Here is a 20615-nt window from a genome sequence, read left to right as displayed (position 1 = left end):
GACAAGGACTAGGTGCTGCGAGGGCTGAACCCCAGCCCTGGGTGCCACCGGGACGTTCAGTCATGGCAAAACAGCTGCCAGAAACCATCTGAGGTCAAACAGCCCCATGACCCCAGAAAGATGCCAAATGTGGTTTTTTATTTTCTAAGAACCTGTCTGAAAAAGGGGATTGCAAGTGCAAGGAGCGGGTTCACAGCAGAGGAAGCAGCTGGTGCCCAAATAAACACAGAAACCAAAACCCTGCAGCACCCAAACCGCTGCTTTCTGGGAGCGGCGATGGTGAAGATGTGCTGTGGCCTGTGCCAGATGCAGCTGGTTTGTACGTGACACGGGCAGGGGCACACGGGGAGGCAGGGGACAGGATTTGCAGGGCTGATCGGTCCACGAGTGCTAACTGCTGTCCCCGCAGCGGTCCCAGTCCTTCCCTGCCATGCACGACGGCCTTCGCACTCCTGGAAGCAGCAAGCGAACCCCAAAAGAGATTTTTTGGAGAAATCGCTTGGGCCCAGCAATGCTGCGGGCCCCCAGGGAGGCCAGGGCAGCGCAACAAGTTGGGGCGCCCTCAGGAAGGGTGCCAGCTCCGGCAGGGATCTGCGCCGTGCGCCAGCTCCGTGCAGGCACTGCCATCTGCAGGCTGCAGCTCCGGCCCTGCGCTGGCACTGACTGCTCAGGCCGCAGCGCACACGAGCGGGGAGCTGCAGGAGAGCTGCGGGTTAACTGTGGGGTCTTCACCCCCTTGCGCTCCTGGAAGGAATGAGGGCATCCTCCGGGATCACGGAAACACGAGACACGCTGCCGAGGGACTTTTCAGAAGCGTTTATTTCACGGCTGACAGTGGGGCTGCAGCAGGCAACTGCTGGCGGAGCTGCTGGTCGCTGCAGGAGCGTCACCCCCCCGGTCACAACAATCCAGGTACGGTCGGTGCCTGCCCACCTCCCGGCACCTACATCACACAGACCTACATCACTGGGACATCCACCCGGAAGGGACACCACGTGTAAGGATAAAAAATGGTAATAATAAAGCAATCTACAACATAAGACTTGGCATCATGCAGAAAACAGATGATTTTAGCCTACGTGGCAGATCAGAGGTGCTAAGGGGATCGATGGACGAGTGCTAACTGCGTCCCTGCCAGTCCCACACGGTGCCAGGCTGGACAGTGCTCCCAGGCAGGACAACGGCTCCCTGATCCCTACCCAGGGGCAGGAAACGCTTCCAGGTCACAGTTTATACAACCAAAACTACACCAGAATGTGCTTTTAAAAGGTGCTGGGGAACCCTGAAACTTTCTTCTGTGACAGTGCCTGCTTCCTACTGCGTTAGAGACACTTGAGTGTGGAAAAGAGTGGAAAGGCCTATAGCCCTTTGCTGTTTTTTAGTTGAAAGGAAAAAAAGGCTGACAGATAAAGCTGTACTCCTAGCACAGCTGGACCAACAATAAAAAATAATCACATTACACTGGAACTATATAGATTGGCCCATGAGAAAGAAGAAGTTATATACTATTGCCCCACAATGAGTTTTTCTTCACCTACAGTTTCAACTTCCCAAGTGAGGTAGGGAGAGGGTGACCAGAGGAAAAAAAGGTGGCATTTCCAAAGGATTCCACTGTTTTAAAGTTATCCTCTCGAATCCTTCATGTAAAGTTCAAGTCTTCTTTAAGGAAACACTGCCTTTTCTTCACAACGACATTCAGAGTTTTGCTTTTTTGGTTGCTTTGGGTAGAAGAGGGAGAAAGAAAACAAGCATTCCGGAGACGAAATGCTGGCGGTTTTGACACGTTTTGGAAGGAAAGCGTAGTAAAGAGGAAGGAAACAATGTAGTGAATCTGCAGATAGAAGGGAAAAAACAGACAATGCTGACATAGTTTGCACTGTGCCCGCTTCAACAGCACTTGAGCTACACACCCTGTTTTTAATCACATGGAAACATACCGTCATACACAGCTGCCAGGAGAGGGAAAGTGGACACTTACAAACCTGGAGTCTAATTTTGTAGGAATCGGTAATATTTCATTGCCTCTCCTAGCACTAGACAGAATGTATTTAAGGCATTATTTACCACCCAATTGTTCCTAAAGCAATTGAAAATACGTCAGAGACAGAAAACTTAACAGCTAGCTTGACAGAGGTGAAAGCTACTGTAATATGTACAAAGCAGTATTTGCCTTCAAACAGGGGAGTCGTCTTAAAAAAAGAAAAAAAAACAACCCCAAAAAAACACAGACCCAGATTCTAAAAAAGCAACCATTGCCAACACAAGGAATGTTCATTAGAGTCCAGTTCCCACTAGAGCTACTTAAGAGGAGGACGTCAAAGGTGATTATGCTAAACTGCACCGATTGACTGCTCCCAGAGCTCACCCCTCAGAGGGGTGCAGAACCTCGGGAGGTCAACCGCGACAGCACCCTAGTGCAAATTGCCTCAGAGGAAAAGCCTGTAGACAACAAGCCTTTACACCTACGGTTCGGATTCGCTAAGAGGTGTGGTACTCAGGCGCCACCTAACCTTTTCAGGACACTTGCATAAAGGTGATGGTCCTGCGTGGATTCTAATGCACATCCCCCGTGCCCGGTGTCCTGCACACACACACATCTGCCAGGCTACCGGCTTTCCCTCTTCGTGTCAAAAGGAAGTCACAGCCACCAGAATCTCACATAGACGATCAGCATGATAAAAAACACAGCCACGGCCGCAAGTTTGGCGTAGGTGGAACGCATGTTCAGGTACTTCGCATCCTGGCGGTACTTCTTGGACAAGCTGGACAGGTTGTTGGCCTTGGAATCAAGAGCTGTTGAAGGGAAAGGGCAGAGAAATTAACGCAGATTAACCCAACCAAATGATCCCCAAATGTTGGGTTAACTGAGCAAGTGTCTCTGGAGCAGCTGAGACATCACATGGCAGCGTGACTTGTGCCTGTCTGCAGCGCTCTGGTGCTTGTCCTGTTGGGATGAGAGCCACCGAGGTGGGGAGGCACTAGTCTCACACAAAAGAAGCACCAGCACCATACCCACCAAATGGAGAACCCAGAGTCCGTTGCTCTTCCCCGGAATTAGGAAACCTTTCCCTCTGGTATGCTCTCCCCACCCAGCTGACCGAGGGGACAAGGAACCATTCACCAAACGGCAGCCACTGGCTGTACCTGAAAGTGCCTCTCCTCGCTGTAAGACTTCCTCGATGTTGGCCACCATAATCCTCTGCACGTCCTGCAGCTCTGTGTTGATGGAGCCCAGGTTCCTCCTCGCCCGGCTGTCGATGTAGAGTTTCTTGGTTTTCTGGATGTAGGTGTCTGGAACAAGAGAGAGCTGTCAGAGGGAAGCTCTTATCTCCCCAAAATCCCCTGCTTTGCCCTGCAAAAGGAACTGGACTGTCTCTTCTTCAGCCTACATCTGAAACTGAAGGACCCGCCACGACTTCCAGTCAGTGGTCTGATAGGTCAGGGGTGTTCTGTGAAAATCCCCAGGGTTTCTGGTGAATTGTGTTCATAGAAACACACCCCCAAATGCAGAGGCAAAAGGGCACGGGGGGCGGAACCATTCAACTTCAGGTTAACACACCTCTCACTGTAAATGAAATGACTACAAGTAACAGAACACGATGTAAGCCTTGCTTCTCCCCTCCCACCTCAAAATGCAGTCACCTGATTAGAAAAGAATAAAACGTTAACAAGCAGTTCCGAGCCTCAGTCCGGCTGCGGGGAGAGGCTGCGGACATGGGTTAGAAGCTTTGGGCTCCTCAGCCTGCTCCTCCAGCTCAGCACAGGACGACACAAAGGCTCAGCCTAAAAGCAAGGCAGGAAGGCTGAGAGATCGTGCTGCCTCCAGGAGAACAACGTTCTTCCAGGCTCTGTCCACACGCCCCTGGTTCTGTTTCTGTGGGCACACCAGAGGAGAACACACCACCACCAGGAAAACAAGACCTCAGCGCATTCATCTGGGGTTCTCCCTCCCTTCCCAGCACACCAGTGGATACTGGTTTTCCTCGCACTCTCACCCCACTCCCTCCCATCCAGGGCGCTGTATCAAAAAGCCTTACTGCACGTTATTAGCTGCACACCATCTCCCTGGGATGCAACGTGGAGAAAAAGCTCACGTAACAGAGAGCAGCCCAGCTGCCAAAGGAGTGGGAGCACTGCTCAGACAGCCAACAGACTGCTTGCAAACATTCGCTGGAGACGAGCCAAAAGACTTACAGAAATCTGAATCAAAGGGCATCTACCATTTTCCTACTATTTCTCTGTTCACAAGCGTTCCTCACTCAAAACACCCATTTCTCTAGCACCAGAAAGAGGGACCTCACCAAATTCGATGAAGGAATAGGGCCTGGAGACCGTCGGCACCTTCTTGCCGTGCTGCTCATCAAACTCCGAATGCAAATCTTCCAGGTAGGCAAAGGCCAGCTTCTTCGGGAAGGCAGACTCGCACAGGACCAGGTAACAAACCCCTTTCTCGATGATGTAGCTAGAAGAACAGCAGACAGAATTAACCAAGTGGTTTTGGATCCATCCTCTCCGGCATCACTTTTCCCACCTTGCACCCGGACGCGTCAGCTTTTGTCCTTCACCTAAAATAAATTTCCTCACGGTCTTAGACCCTGTACCAGCTCTAACAGAACCTAATCTTTGACTTCACTGGGACAAAAGTTGGCCTTTGAGTATCATCAAAAGAAAATACCCGTAACAAGAGTAATAACTTCAGAGCCAAAAGGGAGGATGCTTCCGCAGTCGGAAGGGAAGCACAAGAGAGTTTGCCAGCAGAGCAGAGGGGAAGGTGGCCAAGCACAACTCTAAAACAGCACGGCACAGCCGAGTACCTGAGGCCCACAAACAAAAAGCCCTGCCACGAGGTTCAGGCACGCACAGGAACCTGGTCTCAGCGTGCCAACCCTCTGACGGGGCGCCCAGCGGCTGCCAGCTCCCACCTGCCCTTTTGGAGGGCTGGGTGCCCCCTTCCTCCCCAGCACTCACCTGTCGGTCGGGTGTTGCTGTCCGCGTGCACCTCAAAGGCAGCTGAATAAAATACAGGTGCTAGATGGGCTCTGGTGGGCTCCCCGGCACACGTGCAAAGGCTAAGCATGAGTGTGCTACCAGTGCCTGGGCTGCGGCGGGAGGAGCCCCAGAGCGATGCTGAACAGGAGGTGCCGATGCTGTTTAACGCAGTTTGATTTGCTCTGCAGGGGAACGCGCAGAGATGTCTTCTTCACCTCCCACCCCATTCCCTATTGCATCTAATCCTCATTTTTTTGCAGCGCTTTAGTGCTGAGCTTGTTTCAGCGTCTCCGTGAGCACAAAGAACGGGGAGAGGTGTTCCCTTCTGATTCAGCTAAAAACCCTACCGAAATGAGGGATAAGATGGAATTAGCCTCAAGATTTCTGGTGTTGTTTGGGTTTCACTGCAATTTGCTGCTGCTGTATGATCCTTACTCCACTTTCCTCCTCAGCTGGCCAATACAAAAAGAGGCAGCAACATTTCTACCAAAGCCAAGGCAGAGGAGCTGGCAGACAGCCCCGGATACGCTCTGAAAATTTTAGCTGTTTCATTCAAGATGGAATTTGAATGTTACTTGTACGTTACCTTCCTCTGACTTTCTGTACAAGGCCATTACGTAGCAGTCTAGTTAGCGCGGAGCTTAATGGCATATTAGAGAATTAACCTACTCGTAAGGGCACTGTCGTTAAATAAGTAGCTTAAAAATTGTATTAATAGTTGCATCAAGCTTATAAAACAACTTTGTCCCCGCTGTGCTTCCAGACACCCCAAAAGGCCCAAATCCTTCAAATGCACCTTACTCAGCTTGCTTCTGGCTCACAGTATCCGTGTCTGCTGCCTCTACAACTCTCAGAGGCTCATCCCCACAAGCCCACGTTTGTGTGTCCCTCAGCCTGGACAGCACCGGTCCCTAGGACTAATCCTACAGCACGTCCTGCCCCTGTTCTCTCCTCACCCTCCGAGACCTGTTCGGCAGCTCAGAGACGCTCCAAATTTCACTCAGAGCTTGGTTTAGCCACAGTCACCAACAACAGTATTTGAAAAGCCTTCTGAAACAAGCAAGGCAGGCAGGAACAGTGCTCCCCGGGAGCCAGAGCAGCGGGCTGAAGGTGCGAGCAGTCGGAGGAGCGCGTCCTGTCGGTGCGGCTGCGCTCCCCGGCTGCTTTTTCCCGATGTGATACCTTGGATCTGAAGTCCATCTGCCAGCACCAGGGCGAGCAGGCACACCTCCTCTTGCCCTGGAGGCAGGCAGTTTTGCCAGGCTCAGCCCACGAGCAGAACAGCGCTCCCGCACAGCTGGACATCGCTCTGAATTTTGCACCTTCTGAGTTTCAGACAGCACCCGAGCACGCGGTCTGCTCGGCAGGGGCAAACATTTGCAGTCTGCCAGCTTTAACTTCTGTATCCTGAGCGCAGCCAGCAGGTTTTTGTACTTGTTTTGGATAATTTTGAGAGAGAAGCTTTACCCTTCTGCCTGGTATCAGTGGCAATGACCAAGGGTTGCTTTCAACATGATAGGTAGGAGCCTCAGGCCGTTAATGAGCCAAAGGTCACCTCCCGACCCGCAGCACAGCGGCTACGTGGGTGTTTGTGCACCTGCACGGCCGTGCGCAGCAGGAGCTGCGGCTGGAGGGGTGACACAGCTTCGGGAGCTGAAGCCTACACCGTACATTTATGGCCATCACTTCAGCAGTCGTTGTGTGAGCCGTACACTTCACCACGACTAGGCTCTCCTCTGAGATGATCGAGCTAAAAACGCCCACCGCCATCTCAGCAAGCTCAGCAGTGCCCTCAGCCACGCTCCTCTCGCACCACAAACTGCTCAGCCCTAGCTTATGCTGCCCTCAGCAGTCGGAGCTCTGATCTGGCAGAAGACAAGACGTGCTGCGTTCACTGAGAGCACGGCCATCAGCGTTATGTCAGACTAAATCTCAAACTCCCCCGTTTCCTCCCTTTCCTGTTCCTGCACCGCTATCACAGGAGATGTTCTGATCTGATAGCATTCTTCTCTTCACTGCCTTAATGTCCCATCTGAAAACAAGTACCTCTTATTTTGTGCCACAGGAACGTTTAGAAACACTTTTTTTTTTTTTTAATTCTAGCAAGTTTCAACTTCTACGAAGAAGATGCAGAGCAGCACTCTCCAGTTAACTCTGCGAACACCACCCAAACCCTACAGGAGATAAGAACAGGCAGACAACCTGAATCACTGCCACCCTCTGACCACTACAGCTCCCTATCAGAGCCAAGCAGAGCCAAGGGAAAAACCAAACCAAGCAATCTTGCAGCAGTCGGCTGTACGTCAGCCAACCACGAGAAAAGCTGCCCCAGGGACCACGAGGCTTTTGCTGAAGACTCCTCTCCCAGAAGTCTTCTCACGTTGCTGAATCCCTGAACACTTCAGAAAAGGGTCGGGCAGGAGAGGCACTAAAGGGCCCTCACTACAGGAGTGCAGAACTAAAGCCAGCTGTCCCGGATTCGGAGGCCACCTCCCCATCCACCCAGCCGCTGACACGCAGCCAGCCACCAGGGTCTGGGGACGGAGAACAACCCCACTGCCAGAACTGCACAGCTCTGCCTTGGCGGCCCCACGCGGCACCCGGTCTCACTGGGGGTTACTTCTCCAACGAACATAACTCTGATGCTTGACAAGACCTTGGGTTTGATTCAATTCTCCCGCAGTTATTCTGCTAGGTAATTACAGGTCACGTAAAGAAGCATTTCCTCTTCTCAAACATGAGCTTGCTCTCCTGCCTTTCATGGGCTGTGAATTCTTCCTCCTGCTTTCCTTCCCTGCCCCACTGCTATTAGTTGGGGACCAAGAGCACCTGACCCACATTCTCCGTAGGCTTTCCTTATTTTATATTTGAGTTACCTTAGTAACATGCTGCTGCAGAAAGCCAAAAGAGCATTTAAGCTGAAAGTTTTCAAATAGTTAAGGAGATTAATTAAATGCAACACATTTGACAAATCTACCAGGTGTGAAAAACATGTTCGGCAAATATAGCGATGAAATTAATCAGAGGTGCCCCATGTGCCCAGACCCAGGAAGCGGACGCATTATGAGGTACGCTCTTATGGAGAGGAGAGTCCTGTGCAGAAGGGGTTCACTGTGGTACTGCCAAGCTGCTTTTACCAAAGACTTATTAAGAGAGAAGAGAAGGGGAAGGCGTGGAGCATCTTTTTAAGAAGAAAATGCACAGAAGGCAGAGAGAAAACAATGAAGGTAGGGAGGTGGAAGATACAGAGAACCCAGTGAGGGCAAACAGAGTGTATGCAAACAGAGAAAGCTTAAAGGGAAGAGAACCTACGCGGTGTTCAGCGAGGGCAGAGCAATGAAACGGGCTGAAAACCACACACCGCGACGCAACAGCGGGCAGGGTCCCTTGGCGCACCCAGCACCGGGCCGGCAGGGCTGCCAGCCGCCCCCCGCCCTCCCCGGTACTCACTGGAAGGCCATGGCTCCCGCCTCGAGCGTGCACCTGGTGGGGGACTGCTCGTTCAGCCTGCGGAACAGCTGCTTCGCCTGGCTCTGGTACTGCTGCAGGTCGCGGCCGGACTGCGGAGGGAGGGAGGGAGCACAGGCTGAGGGCCGCGGCCGGGGGGCGCCTGCCGGGCCCGCCCCCCACCCCTCCGCGGGCAGCGCCGCCCGCCCGGCCCCGGGACCCCGCCGAGGCCTGAGGGGAGGCTCCGGGCCCCGCCCCCGCGGCTGAGCCCCACCTGCTCGTCCTCCTGCATGGAGGCGGCCAGCGGCAGCCCGTCCGCCACGCGGGCGATCATGGTGAGCAGCACCATCCTCGCAGCCCCCCACCGCCGCCGCCTCCGCCGCCGACTCTGAGCTGGCCGGAAGCCGCCGCACCGACTTCCGCTCTAGGGATAGAGCCGACTTCCGGTCCCTGCGCAGCCGCCGCCACTTCCGGAAACCGCCCCGGTGCTGCGGCGGCGGCGGGCGTGGCCTCCGCGAGGTGGGCGTGGCTTCAGGAACAGCGAGGCCACGCCCCCACCCCACCGCCCTAACCACGCCCACCAGCAGCGAGGCCCCGCCCACCGCCGCGCGGCCCCGCCCCTCCCACGTGACGGCGGGCGGGGCGGGGCGGGGCGGGCGGCGCGGTGCCGGTGTGCGCGGGGGGCCGGCGGCCATGGCGGCGGCGGCGGAGCGGGGCCGCCTCAGCTTCCCGGGGGGCGCGGGGGCCCTGGGGCGCCCCGTGCCCATGAACCTCTTCGCCACCTGGGAGATCGACGGCTCCAGCCCCAGCTGCGTCCCCAGGTAACGGCGGCGGCGGCGCCCAGCCCGCCGGTACCGCCCTCCCGGCCCCGCTTCCCCGCGGTTTGAGCCCCCCGCGCCCCGGCTGTGGGCTCCCGGTCGGCGCGGCGGTGCCCCCATCTCCGCCCCGCTTTGGGGGCACCGGGGCCGGCCCCCTCCCCTTCCCCTCCCCGTCCCCGTTACCGGTGGGCACCCGCCTCGCCCTCCGAGCGCCGGTACCGGCCAGTTCCCGGCGCTCCCTTTTTATTTCCTTTTTTTTTTTTTTTTTATCGCGGTTACCCGGTGAGTGAGCGGCGAGGGACCGGAGCCGCCGGGAGCACGGCTCGGCGAGCCCTCCGGCCGCCCCGGTCCCGCTATGTTCCGCGCTGCTCGGCCGGTCCCGGTGGCTGTGCCCTGAGCCCCGGCTGGGGGGGGGGGCGTTTTGGGGGGGAAAACCCCAAATCCTGCGTCTGGGGCTGGCCGTGCCTCGTGACCCAGCCCTGCGGTTGCAGGCGGTTTGGGTTTATAACCGAGTCCCGCGGCTGCAGGTGATCCCGGTCCGTAACCGCGTCCCGCGGTTGGAGGCGGTTTGGGGCCGTAACCAAGCCCTGCGCTTGGAGGCGATCCCATTTATAACCTGGATCCTGCGCTTGCAGATGGCTTGGCTCTATAACCAAGTCCCGCAGTTGCAGGCGATCCCCTTTGTAACCCAAATCCTGCGCTTGCAGGTGGTCGTGCCTTATAACCCAGCCCTGCGCTTGCAGGCGGTCCCGGTTTATAACCGAGCGTTTCCAGGCGATCCCGGTTTATAACCCAAACCCCGCGTTTCCGGAGCTGTACCATCCCCTCTGCGCCGCCGGCACCTCGCAGTGTCCGTCGGGCAGCAACTTTCCCCGCTCAGCCTCCCTTCCCTGCACAGGGAGGTCTCGGGGGGGGCCGGCACCGAGGGGACGCGTGCCCCCCGAGTGCCCCTGTAGAAGGAGGTGGGAGCAGGTGGGGAGCTTCTGGTTCTTGTGCCAGGCTCCAGCACGAATTTCTCGACCCCGGTGGTGTGCAGAGGACACAGAACCCCTGTCGTAATGCCGCTTTGAAACCCTTCTCGCCCACGGTACAGGAAGGTAGCGGGGTTTCTGTCTCCCCCGGCCTCGTAACTGCGGTCGCTGAAATAAAATAAAAGCCCACCGGCGAGCGTCCGTCACTGTCAAGGACTTTCAGTCCTGCATTACCATTTATGCTGATACTTGCAGATATGAAAACTAGCTCCCGACCTAGCGTGCGTGTTTGCAGCTCTGGGGATGACCACAAAACGCAGCGTAAGGACACCGGCCCTGCACGGAGGGGCACGGGGGCTGCACCCTCGGGGGGCTCCGGGGCCGGGTGGGCAGCGGATTACAGGCAGTGCCCGGGGTCCGGGGGGTGCTGGGGGGAAAATTCTGGAGCCTCTGCAGCAAGCTGCTGCGTGAGTTTCCGTGTGGCAGCGGGTCCCTCCAGTTTTGGCCCCGTTTTTGCCGTTGCCTGTCCCTCCACGTGGGCTGGGCAGGCGTGCGGGCGCTGCGTCAGGGACGCGATGCGTGGCGGGGCTGCGACTCTGGCTGGGAGGCCGAGAGGGTTTCTTGCCCTGAAATGAAGGCAGAAGCAGCCGAGGCTGCAGCTCCTGCAGAGGGGTCGGTCTGACCGCGCGGTGCGGCGCCTGCTGCGCTGCGTGTCCTGGGCAAAGCGCAGGTTCTGTGGCAGCAGCTGGGTGCGAGGCCTGGGCGCGAAATTCTGCTATTTATCGTTGTGTCTTGTGATGCCGCGTTAGGTCCACGCGTTGCATTTCATTACAGGCTTCACAAAAAATTGCTGCGATAAAGGTCTTCGAGCTCCGGCATTCTCCAAGTTGTGCTGCCACCTCTGCGTTTTAAGTTCACGTCGTAATGATTTTTCTGTTACACAAAGCTGTTTAAGATTTTTTTTGTGTTAAAGCGAGAGGGATTGGGATGAAAACTGTCCTGCGGGGGAAACTATATTCAGAATAAGCTTGGTGTTCGAGCAGACGTCTGCTGGGACGTGAAAAGAGGATGTGGAGGACAGCGGGCCTCGGCGTGTGGTCGAGCAGCGTGGCACTGCCTGGGTCTCGTGTGAGATTTCACCGGTTCCGAGTCCCGCTCCAGGTTCCTGCTGACAGGACGAGGAGAGGTTACGGCTTGGCAGCAAGTCAGGGGATTCAGGGAAGAGGGGCGCGCGTTTGGGGAGGGCCTGCTGCTTCCTTCCCCTTTCTTATTTTTTTGGCTCTTCCTCTGTTTCTCACCCACTTCTCCCATGGTAAGTCGGAGCGGGAGGGCCTGGCTGGAAGCAGCGTGTGGGTTTTCGGACAGGGCTTTGCGCCCACGCGGCGTGCGCTCCCCGAGGGCGGCTGAGATGAGGGCTCTGGGAGCAGGACCTGGGAAGCGCCGCTCCTCAGCGCCTGATTTACCAAAACCTGTTCGGTTTGGGGAGGTTCGGTGAAAGCTGGAAGGCTGCCTCGGTGCCTCTGCAGAGTTGCTGGGTCTGAACTTAAGGAAGCTGTAGCGGCGTGCTGGGGCCATGCGGGCAGTGAAACGCGAGGCCGGGCGGCGTTGTGTGCGTGTGCTGGTCTCCCTTGCTCTTCTGACGTCTTTCTTCGGCACGTATAGCTCCTGGGGTTCCTGACGGGGCTGCTTCGGGAATGCGAGCACTTTCCTTTAGTCATCCCCGAAACGTGACTCAGGCTGCCTCGCTATCTGGGTGTAACTGCTCCGGGCCGGAAGGGAACGGTGCCTACCTTCTTCTCCCATTCCTTACCTCTGTGTGTTGAACTGTTTTCCTTCCTGGAGGGTTACCCTTCATAAAGTTCACCCTGTACCTGCAAAAATGAAGAGTGATGTTTGAGGGAATCAAGCCTTTCTACTCAGTTTCCTCACATTGAAAAATATGAATTATTGTGTGGTTTTTTCTTTTTTTTTTTTTCATTCCAAAGTGCTGTCGATGAAGCTGTGGATGAGAATGGCAGAACCACAGTACCATTCTGAGAGAGCCTCAGGAGGAGGCAGCAGCATGCGGAGGCTGTTCAGAGGAAGAAAACAGTCTTGGGAGGAAAGATTTTTTTTGGCAGGAGGGTCTGCTGGAACAGGAGGTGGCAAGGGTCAGTGCTCCCATTCGGGACAAGGTTTGCTTTAGGTTACTGCCTTAATTCCCATATAATTAAGAAAGTTCACGTTAAGGTTTGGACTGTGAAGTGGAGTGCCGTGAGGCTGAACTGCAGATAGGGCAAGTATGACCTGATGCCCCGTGGAAATAATGAGGAGAAGAAAAAAAATGGAAATTTTGGAAAAAAAATTGTGCTGGAGATCGCTGTTCGGGCGCTGCCTGTGTGTTTCATGTGCCACTGCCCCCGTAGCTTGCCTGTGGGGTGAGGAAACGTGAACAGATTCCACGTGCATCCCCTGGGCTCGGACGGGAGGCCGCTCTCGTGGGGATGTTGCTGCTCGGTGCTGTGGGATGGCCTCGCAGCATGTGGGCTTTGTGCTGGCCCTGGTGCGGACTTCCCTGGGGCAATGGCAACCGATTGAGGCTGCGGATTCACAGCAGCTGAGCAGATCCATGAGTTTGCTCACGCCCTGGGCTCTGCTCCCCTCGCTGTGCCAGCTCCATCTCCTTCCACTGCTCTGTGCTGCCGGCAGCTGCCTGCAGGTGATCGAGTTGGTGTGGCTGGCAGAGGCGCCTGAGAGCACACGAAGGAAGTGAAATCACTGGTTAATTCAGGTGGGGAGAGGTGGTGTTTGAAACATGTCTTAACCTCCTGAACTAACGGTTAGGAAGAGCTCTGGTTTGTTAGGGTAGCTGCTGGCACGTTCCTTGGGAGCTGCCTGTGGGTTTCGGTACATTTGGAACCAGGAAAATGTCTAATTACTCAGATGACTAGGTACGTCTCGAAAGTGCTTATTTGGAGGCTTTGTTTTGATTTTGCTTGAATAGCATGGAATGCCTAGCGTTTTACCACTGAAGGAAATTGAATACAAATGAGCACGCGAGATAGGCTTTAAAAAAGATTGCTAACTAAGGCGATGTTAAACATTTGAGATGCGTGAGGCAAAACATCCAGAACTGAGCAGTGGAAGCGAAATGTTTGGGGTAAGGCGCGGTGCCCAAAGCCCTTTGCTCTTGGAGCCAGTAGGTCCTGTTTTTCCCCTGCTTTGGGGCTGGAAGGAAAAAGAAATCTTCATGGAAAAGAAGCAGCCCAAAATAACGTTCCTTTGGGAGCTATCAAGTGATCCCTTCGTGCTCCCAGCGTAAATCCTATCACGGCAGTTGTTGGGTTCTTGTATTCAGTGGAGAAAAAAGTCTGTGTAGAGGCTGAACGGTTTGTCAGAGGTGAACTTCCCATTAGACCTCTTTGAGTCTTCCTTTAGCTGACGTAAGCTTAAGCTCGTGCATGAAGAGCAGTTCTGAAAAAGTTTGAAACCTGCGAGCGAAAGGTCTCTGGGTGGGATTTTTCAGGGAGCAGAAGGCAGGGGCGCTCTGGAAGGGGGCTTTCAGCCGGCAGGTGTCCGAGGAGCCTTCCCCTCGCGCTCCCTGGAGGCTCTGCCCGTTCTCCGGCAGCCCTGGGGTCAGATCATGGTCAGGTCCCTGGCAGGAGGGGACCGTGCTGCTGCTGGTGGAAGGGAGTTGCTGGTGCTCCTCATCTCGCCAGCCCCTAGCCCACAGATGATTTCCGTGGCAAGCTCGCGTCCGTACCAAATTAGCAACGAAATGATTTGCATAATAGATTAATCAACCGGCAACAAAACATCCCGCTTCTCTGCCAGAAAAAAAGGAAAGCAACAACGGGGCCGTGACAAGAGGCCATTATGCTCCTTGCAACCCTCAATCTCTTTTTCCAAGCGCGCTTGGTGTGTCGGCCTCGCGCAGGAAGCTGGCCTGCTCGCTGGCTTCATTTGCGTCACGTCTTGGCAGCTTTTCCTAATTCTTTTGGGCCAAACTTTGCCACCGTTCTGGTGACCTTCTAGGGAGGGTATTTCCTATGGAATTGGTGGCTGGCTGCCAGCGGGCTCTGTATTGCCAGGCCCTCCATTATCCCTTCCCTTTCCATTGCCTTGCTGGAGAGAGAGAGAGGGATCCCTCTGGGGCTCTTGCGCTCCTCCAGGACCTCTCCATTTCCACGGGAAAGTAGGAGGAAGGTGGGGAGAGGAGCCCTCGGGGAGCGTGCAGCCGTGAGTGGGCAGGAGTTGGTCACCGCCTTTTATTTTTCCTGTGTTTCTACCTCCCTCTAAGCCGGCGGTGTGAGTTTCCTGCCTCGTGAGGTCTTCCTGTGGCTCCAGACGCGACATCCGCGTTCCGCTCTGCTCGGCCGACGAACGCCACCTCTCCGACGGTGCAGCAGGAGTTCTCGCCCAAGCGGATCCCGACGTGCGGATGATAAGAGGCTTACACGCCTAATTGAATGTGATAGCGGGAAGCTCCTCTCGTGGCGAGGTTTAATTGGATTATAGCCCTGCACAGCGACGCGGAGGCTTGCAGGGCATGCGGCCAGCTTCACAAGGAGACAGTGGATCCTTGCTAATCGCTCGTTTGTTTAAAACAATGAATTGCCTAGACAGCTCTCTGATGGGCACGCAAGAGCCTCTGGCCCTGGAGGAGGGATTCTCCAAAAACCGGGCTGGTTGAGGACTTCTGCATGTGTAGACCCTCTTCTCGGGTCAGCACAGCTGGAGCAGAGGGTCTGCAAAGCTGCCTCGTGCACCTGAGCCTGGGGGAAGGAGGAAGACACGCTCCTTGTGTTGGGGAAAGTAGACGTGCGGGCTGCCTGGTTGCATGCCTGCTGGAGCCTGGAACTCGTTTCCTCCTCTAGGACCACTTCAGGCTTTCCTGGCCTGCTTTGCGTGGCTGTGACACTTGTCACGAGCTGCGCCTTCCTTCTGGGGTTGCCGACCTGTTCCTTCCCATCTCGTAGCCACGCGTCTGCACACCAGGCTGGCCTCAAGCACAGTTTCTTGCTGAGCAACAACTATTTTTGATCAGGAGCTCAAATGCCAGTGTTGGACCTCCCCTGCCTCACAGGGAAAGTGATATAATTTATAAAGAGTGCGGTAAAAATAAAAATCAGCTTGTGTACGGCGATGCGTGCTTGGCTCGGGGTGGTGTGGTGGCCGCTGCGCCTCCGCAGCTGTTGGAGGCTGGGCACCTCGTGGAAGTCGTGGGCTGACTGCACTCCAGCCTGGTGCTCTCGGAAGTTTCTGTGCTGAAAGCAGTGTTTGGGTTGCGGGTGTTTCGAAAGAGTTTGAAGTCTGCGTGGTTGCTCAGATCTCAGTTCAGAAGATGTCAAGGAAAGTAGCGCTTGTTCTGCTGCAAGCAGGCACGTCAGCATAAAATAGCAGCTCCGGTGTCGTGGCAGTGTGCTCCTCAGCCACAGCCTCTGGGCTGGTTTGGACAATCAGCTGGTTGTCTCTTCGGTGTTTGCACGTGCTGGGAAATGCCCTGGGGACGGCGTGTGCCGCTCGGGCAGGGAGCAGTGCCCGGACACCGGGCGGCTTGGTCAGCTCATCCGACCTGCCTTAGGGAGAGAGATAAATGTGGTCATTTCATTGCCGGTGCAGCCACCGTTACCCGTGTGCTCTAAGATGTGCAGGACCCCTTTGAGCTCTAGCTCGCTCTAAAGATAATCCGACTCCCCTCTGCGGCTGATTCACTTTTTGGGCAGTCAGGTGCTCTGGAGCTTGTAGAAGGTAAGCAAAAAGGAGTAGGGGCGAGGGAACACTGGTGCTTAACCAAAACCTGCAGGTCCTTCTGGGCAGCTGCTTCTGCCCTAAAAAGGAGCAGCCCTGGTGAGCCGGGATGGAGTTTCTAAGCTCGTGTTGCTGCCGGGAGGTGAGGGTTTGAAGGTGCGAGGCTGTGCAGGAGGGGGATCAAGTGTGTGGCAGCGCGCAGGGTGAGGGGAGGCATGTGCTTGCTGCTCAGCAAAATGCTTTCTTCTGCTGTTGAAATTCCTCTGGAGAAAGATTCTGTCTCTTTCCATCGGATCCCTTTGCTTTGTTAAGCTTGACAGTTCAGAAGCCTTTCCCTCCTCTTTTCATTTCTCGACAAAACTGCTGTAGCGTGAGGGCTTGGAGGTGCTCGTGGCTGCCCGAAGTAAATGTCTTGTGCAGGAGAGATTTCTAAAGGGATCTTCACCTCTGCAGGGAAACACACGGAGGGCTGCAAGCGGAGGTAGGGGAAACCCCAGAGCTCGTTCTGCGGTCCTGGCCTGCGCTTCAGGGGTGCTGCAGCGCAAAGTGCAGGGCTCGCTCTGGTTAATGGCCGCAGCAAGCCACAGCTCGCACACACGCTTGTCTGATGTGTATTTCCCAGCAGGCACGCGGCCAGATCTAGATATAGAGCAGAGAATAAGCCCTGTCAAGAGATTCTTAGGAAGCCTTATCTATATATAGCCTATAGAAGTCCGTATCCCCTTTCTGCTGAGCGGCCAGCCTCTGCCTGGGGAGCACGCTGACACCAGGCGCACCCCAGCTCCTGAGCACCAGCAGAGGCTCAGGTCTGCACCGCCCCATCCACAAGCAATCCCCAGCTGCACACCCTGGTTCCGTGACCGTGCCGTCGTGACATGCAGCTTGTCCCTCCCCCCCCAGGTCGGAGGGAACGGCTGCGAGGGCTGGGGCACGTCAGCGGTGCGGAGCTGCCGGTGCCCGCGCCTTTGGGAGCACGTCGGTCCCGCTGGGCGCTGGTTGAAGCGGTGAGATGGTGGCTTGGCAGCGCCTCGTCACAGGGCAGCTCTCGTGGGACCGTGTGCCAGGGCAATTCCCTCGTCGTGCAGCTGCTTGCCAGGCTGTGCCACGAGAGGAGCGTGCGCAGGCACACTGCTGCTGGTGGAAAGAAAAACACGCTTGCGGCGCTCAGCCCATCTGCTTCATCCCAACACGGCAAAAAAAACACAACAACACACGAACGGACTAGCAGGTGGCTTGGATGAGAAGCAGGAACACCCAGCTAGGTGCACGGGGCTGCCCTTCCGTGCAGCAGTGCGGTCCCGTTAGCTGGCCTGGGGCTGTGGTTTCGTGGCTGGGATCTCTGAGGCTATTTCCAGCCAGCCTTCCTCTCCCTGCAGCGTGCAGCTGCTCCAGCCAGCGCGCCACCAGGTTTTGGAGCTGTCCTGGCAGCTTCCGAGGGTCAGCTGAGGAGGAGCTCAGCCTTGTGTCTGCTGCAAAGAGCTTGCTGCCCATTGACCGTTTTTGCAGTGCATCCTGAAACCAGAGGAGCGAGCCTGCGGGGAGGTCTGTACCAGCTCGAAATGTCAGCGTGTGAATAGCTTGTGAGGTCCTGTTGGACCAGCTGGAAGGATGCAATCTCTCTGGATGCATTTGGGTATGGGATTGCGGGTTTAGGTCCTTCTTTTTAAAAGCAGAGCTCTGTTTTCCACACTGGAGAGGCTGGTTCCTTTCTCAGGTCTTCTAGGCAGCGGGGCTGGCAGCGCAGTCCTTAACCCTGTTCTGGCAGGAACCTCGGCAAGACGTGCTCCGTCTTTCCTAAGCCCAACAAAGTCACAGGGCTGTTGGAGGACGTCTCCTCGCACACGTTTTTACAAATATAGCAGGATCGTTTGAGGTCAGTTAGTCTTGAGTTTCTTCGGGGAGAGCATGCTCCAGCTGCAGGCTGTGCCAGAGCTAGATTTGAGTGTCTCTGGAGGGGCTGCTCTGAAAAAGGGTGCCTGTGGCATGGGCTCGAATCTCATGACAGTCCTGCAGGCTTTCCAGCTCATCAGATACGCGTGCAGAGTCTTTTCCACCTCGTCACGTGTGTCCTGATTTCTCTGCAGCCTCCACCGGGTGAACTTGGTGGTTTGTAACGGGGACGTTACGGTTCTCAGCAGGGCAATGGTGGGGTTTGTTTCCAGGCCGTGGGGAGCCAGCATCGGGGCTCCCTCCCCTTTTCCTGTTCCATCTGCGTGGTGGGTGGCAGGCAAAGCAGTTACCCGTCCTCTGCTTGGTACAGCAAAGCCCCAGCGGCTCTGTTGCTGCAGAGCCCTTTCTCAGACGCTGGTGGGGCTGGATGTGCTGCCCTGCACGCCGCAGGTAAGGCTGCAGCTGGCTTTTACCAGCTCCCCTGAGCTTGATGTGTCCGCAGGCTCCTCGTGACCTCACTTAGGCTGCCCCTTGCCAGCACCTTCTGCCTCGCACCAGCACAAGCAGTTGAGAGCCCACGTGGTAAAACGGACCAGGGTTTGGGGTTGGCGGTGAGGAGGTGGGCCGTGTATCAGCAGGATCAGGCCCCTGCTGCCTTTTGCTGCGCGATGGCCCCAGCGGCTGCGTGGGCACGGGGATGGAGCAGTGGGGGCATCGGCTAGAAGCAATAGGCAGAGTTGTGTGCTCCCGGTGCATGCACCACGTTTCTAATTTAGCAGAGCTTCTCTTCAGGCCAGGGAAATGACTTTTAATGACTCTGGGAATCATAAGCTGTGGGAGGAGAGGCCCAGCCCCTTGTGTTTTAGCTGCATGCTGGAAACCCTGGGCGGTCCAGGCGTTTGCAGCTCAGGGCTGCCGCTGTCAAAGCTGCGGGGTGGGATGAGGAATGGGATGGTTGGGTCGGGGAAGTCTGGCCTCGGGGCTGTGTCCCCTCTGCCTCGCTCATGGGGAAGGTCTCCAGCGGGGTTTGCGAGGAGATTGTCAGCTGGGCACTTTCTAATTCTTGTACCTGACAGTGTAACCAAAGCTGCTGGAGATTCTTTGGGATGTAACCGAATCTTTCACACCGATTCGTATGCAAATTCAGGCTCCTGCTCTCTAACGGGACTGTACAAATACAGCTTGTGCCATCCAGAGCTGGGCATCCCGGCACTGGGCCTGCAATTGCTGATGACTTTGTGGTAGGAGCACGGCTTGCTGAGCTGCATGTGTAACTGTTTCTCATGGTCCTCTTACCTGTACAAATGGTGTTTCACCGCAGGTTTTATGGGAATGACCTGGGGAGGTTTTGGCAAGTGGTTTGTTCAGTGCTGAAGCTCTCCTTTGCCTTACTGGTCTAGTTCAGGAATAAAATGGACTTGAACATTTCAGTGCTGTTTGCCTTGCTGACATGTTGGGGCTCACTGAAGGTAGATTCAATGATAAGTTCTGCAGAAAATAATAATAAGACAAGTGCAATTCATCTTAAGGTTTTACCCAGTAAGTCTATAACCGAGTTGATAAGTCTTATTTTGGGCTCCTGGCGGAGGTTGGTGTCCTGGCAGAGCTTCAAAATTAGGCTTGTTTTTTTTCATAAATGTGCCATGTGGTATTGGAATAGATGGTCAAACCCATGTGCACTTAATTTCTTTACGGTATAAACAGCCTAGAAATGTTTACTGTTTATGTACAAAATATCCAGCCAGTGAGTGTAAGCGTTTCCATGTTTCTGCAAGGAACGAGGGTAATTTTATAATAAGCAAATATTCATATGGCTTAACTTCTCTCCCATCTGGCATTAGTTAAGTTGATGTTTTCATCTGCATGACCTCTTGGGGTGGGGAGAAATGATGGGAATAGAAAATGTGGCTGAAAAAGACCTTACTAGGTCATCCTCTGTGGCTGTGTCTAAAGGCTGGAGCGGCTCTGATGAGCTACATCTGATGGCTGCTTGGGGAAGCAATGGTCCCTGTTACTGCTGAGGTTTTGTAGGGTTTTTTGTTGTCCGAGGAGCTGCCTGTCCTGTAAGTAGTCCTTTCCTGGTGCGTGAACCTATGTTCAGCCTAAATAGATTAACTACAGCAGGAAGAGCTTCCTTCTTAAAAGAAAGCTGTTGCTGGAGCATCGTTTATCACCAGCCTCTATATCTATCCCATTCTCCCAAAGCTCTTTCCACACTTCTATCCACATGCTGATATACAACTTAGAGTGTCTGCTGTGACTTTCTTGGGGCTGTCCTGCAGCCCTTCTCTGTGGTCTTTTCCTCCCAGCTGGGCGGCTTTCACTGCCAAAAGGATTGTTCCAAAATGTCCCCTTTCTTGAAAATACCTCTGTGTGCTTTCTAACTGCTGGAAAGATGATATGCTGCTTTCCCTCTCAAGTTGCACCCACTGCCTTAAAATGAAGGATTTGCAAGGGAAGCTGAGAACTGCAAGAACTGGATCATATATATTTCATGTCGCTAGTGGCTTGCTGGGGGCTGAACTCTCTGTTATTTGCTCTTCTACCTCTTCCCTGTGCTGCACCTGAGAGCGTGCCAGAATTTAAGGTGCTCCGATTTCTCTTTCAGGCTGGCAGGATCTGCATCTTCTTTCAGCCAGGATTCTGCTTTCTTTTGCTTAAAGGAGTGGAGCAACCATGTAGGCTTTGTCCTTGCTTCACGGATAGACTTTGAGCATCTCCAGGTACTTGGATGAGCTCTGCCTGCTTGTGCTTGGTCCCAGTGAGACCG

At 55.1% G+C, this 20615-nt stretch overlaps 2 protein-coding genes across 7 annotated transcripts in view; one reads left to right on the top strand and one right to left on the bottom strand.

The window, feature by feature from the left end:
• Window positions 1-801: 801 nt before the first annotated feature.
• SEC22B (SEC22 homolog B, vesicle trafficking protein) lies at window positions 802-8876 on the bottom strand. Its single transcript, XM_083847660.1, has 5 exons — window positions 8711-8876; window positions 8440-8549; window positions 4302-4462; window positions 3145-3291; window positions 802-2793 (listed from the first exon to the last, which is right to left on the bottom strand). The coding sequence occupies exons 1-5, from the start codon at window positions 8783-8785 to the stop codon at window positions 2639-2641; spliced, it is 648 nt and encodes a 215-aa protein (XP_083703786.1). The 5' UTR covers window positions 8786-8876; the 3' UTR covers window positions 802-2638.
• Window positions 8877-9078: 202 nt separating this feature from the next.
• The window catches only part of PACS2 (phosphofurin acidic cluster sorting protein 2), a 72393-nt gene continuing 60856 nt past the window's right edge, over window positions 9079-20615 (top strand). For 4 of the 6 annotated variants that reach the window (XM_083847641.1, XM_083847639.1, XM_083847640.1 and 1 more), the window contains exon 1: window positions 9080-9257. In XM_083847641.1, coding sequence (XP_083703767.1) covers window positions 9130-9257 — 128 coding nt within the window. In that variant the 5' untranslated portion in view covers window positions 9080-9129. Of the gene's footprint in view, window positions 9258-20615 lie in introns of all 6 variants that reach the window. The other 2 variants (XM_083847643.1, XM_083847642.1) reach the window with 1 other exon arrangement.

The sequence above is a fragment of the Anser anser genome (assembly GCF_964211835.1).
Source record: "Anser anser genome assembly, chromosome: 8".
In the NCBI taxonomy this organism is placed as follows: domain Eukaryota; kingdom Metazoa; phylum Chordata; class Aves; order Anseriformes; family Anatidae; genus Anser; species Anser anser.
This window is presented reverse-complemented; position numbering and strand designations above follow the sequence as displayed.

What these genes read in the sequence shown, in the direction of transcription:
- SEC22B (XM_083847660.1), bottom strand. Translation starts at nt 8,785, where the DNA reads ATGGTGCTGCTCACCATGATCGCCCGCGTGGCGGACGGGCTGCCGCTG. An exon ending in CCATGCAGGAGGACGAGCAG is followed by an intron (nt 8,550 to 8,710) that starts GTGGGGCTCAGC and finishes CTCCCTCCGCAG; the next exon opens with TCCGGCCGCGACCTGCAGCA. An exon ending in GCGAGGAGAGGCACTTTCAG is followed by an intron (nt 2,794 to 3,144) that starts GTACAGCCAGTG and finishes TCCCTTCAACAG; the next exon opens with CTCTTGATTCCAAGGCCAAC.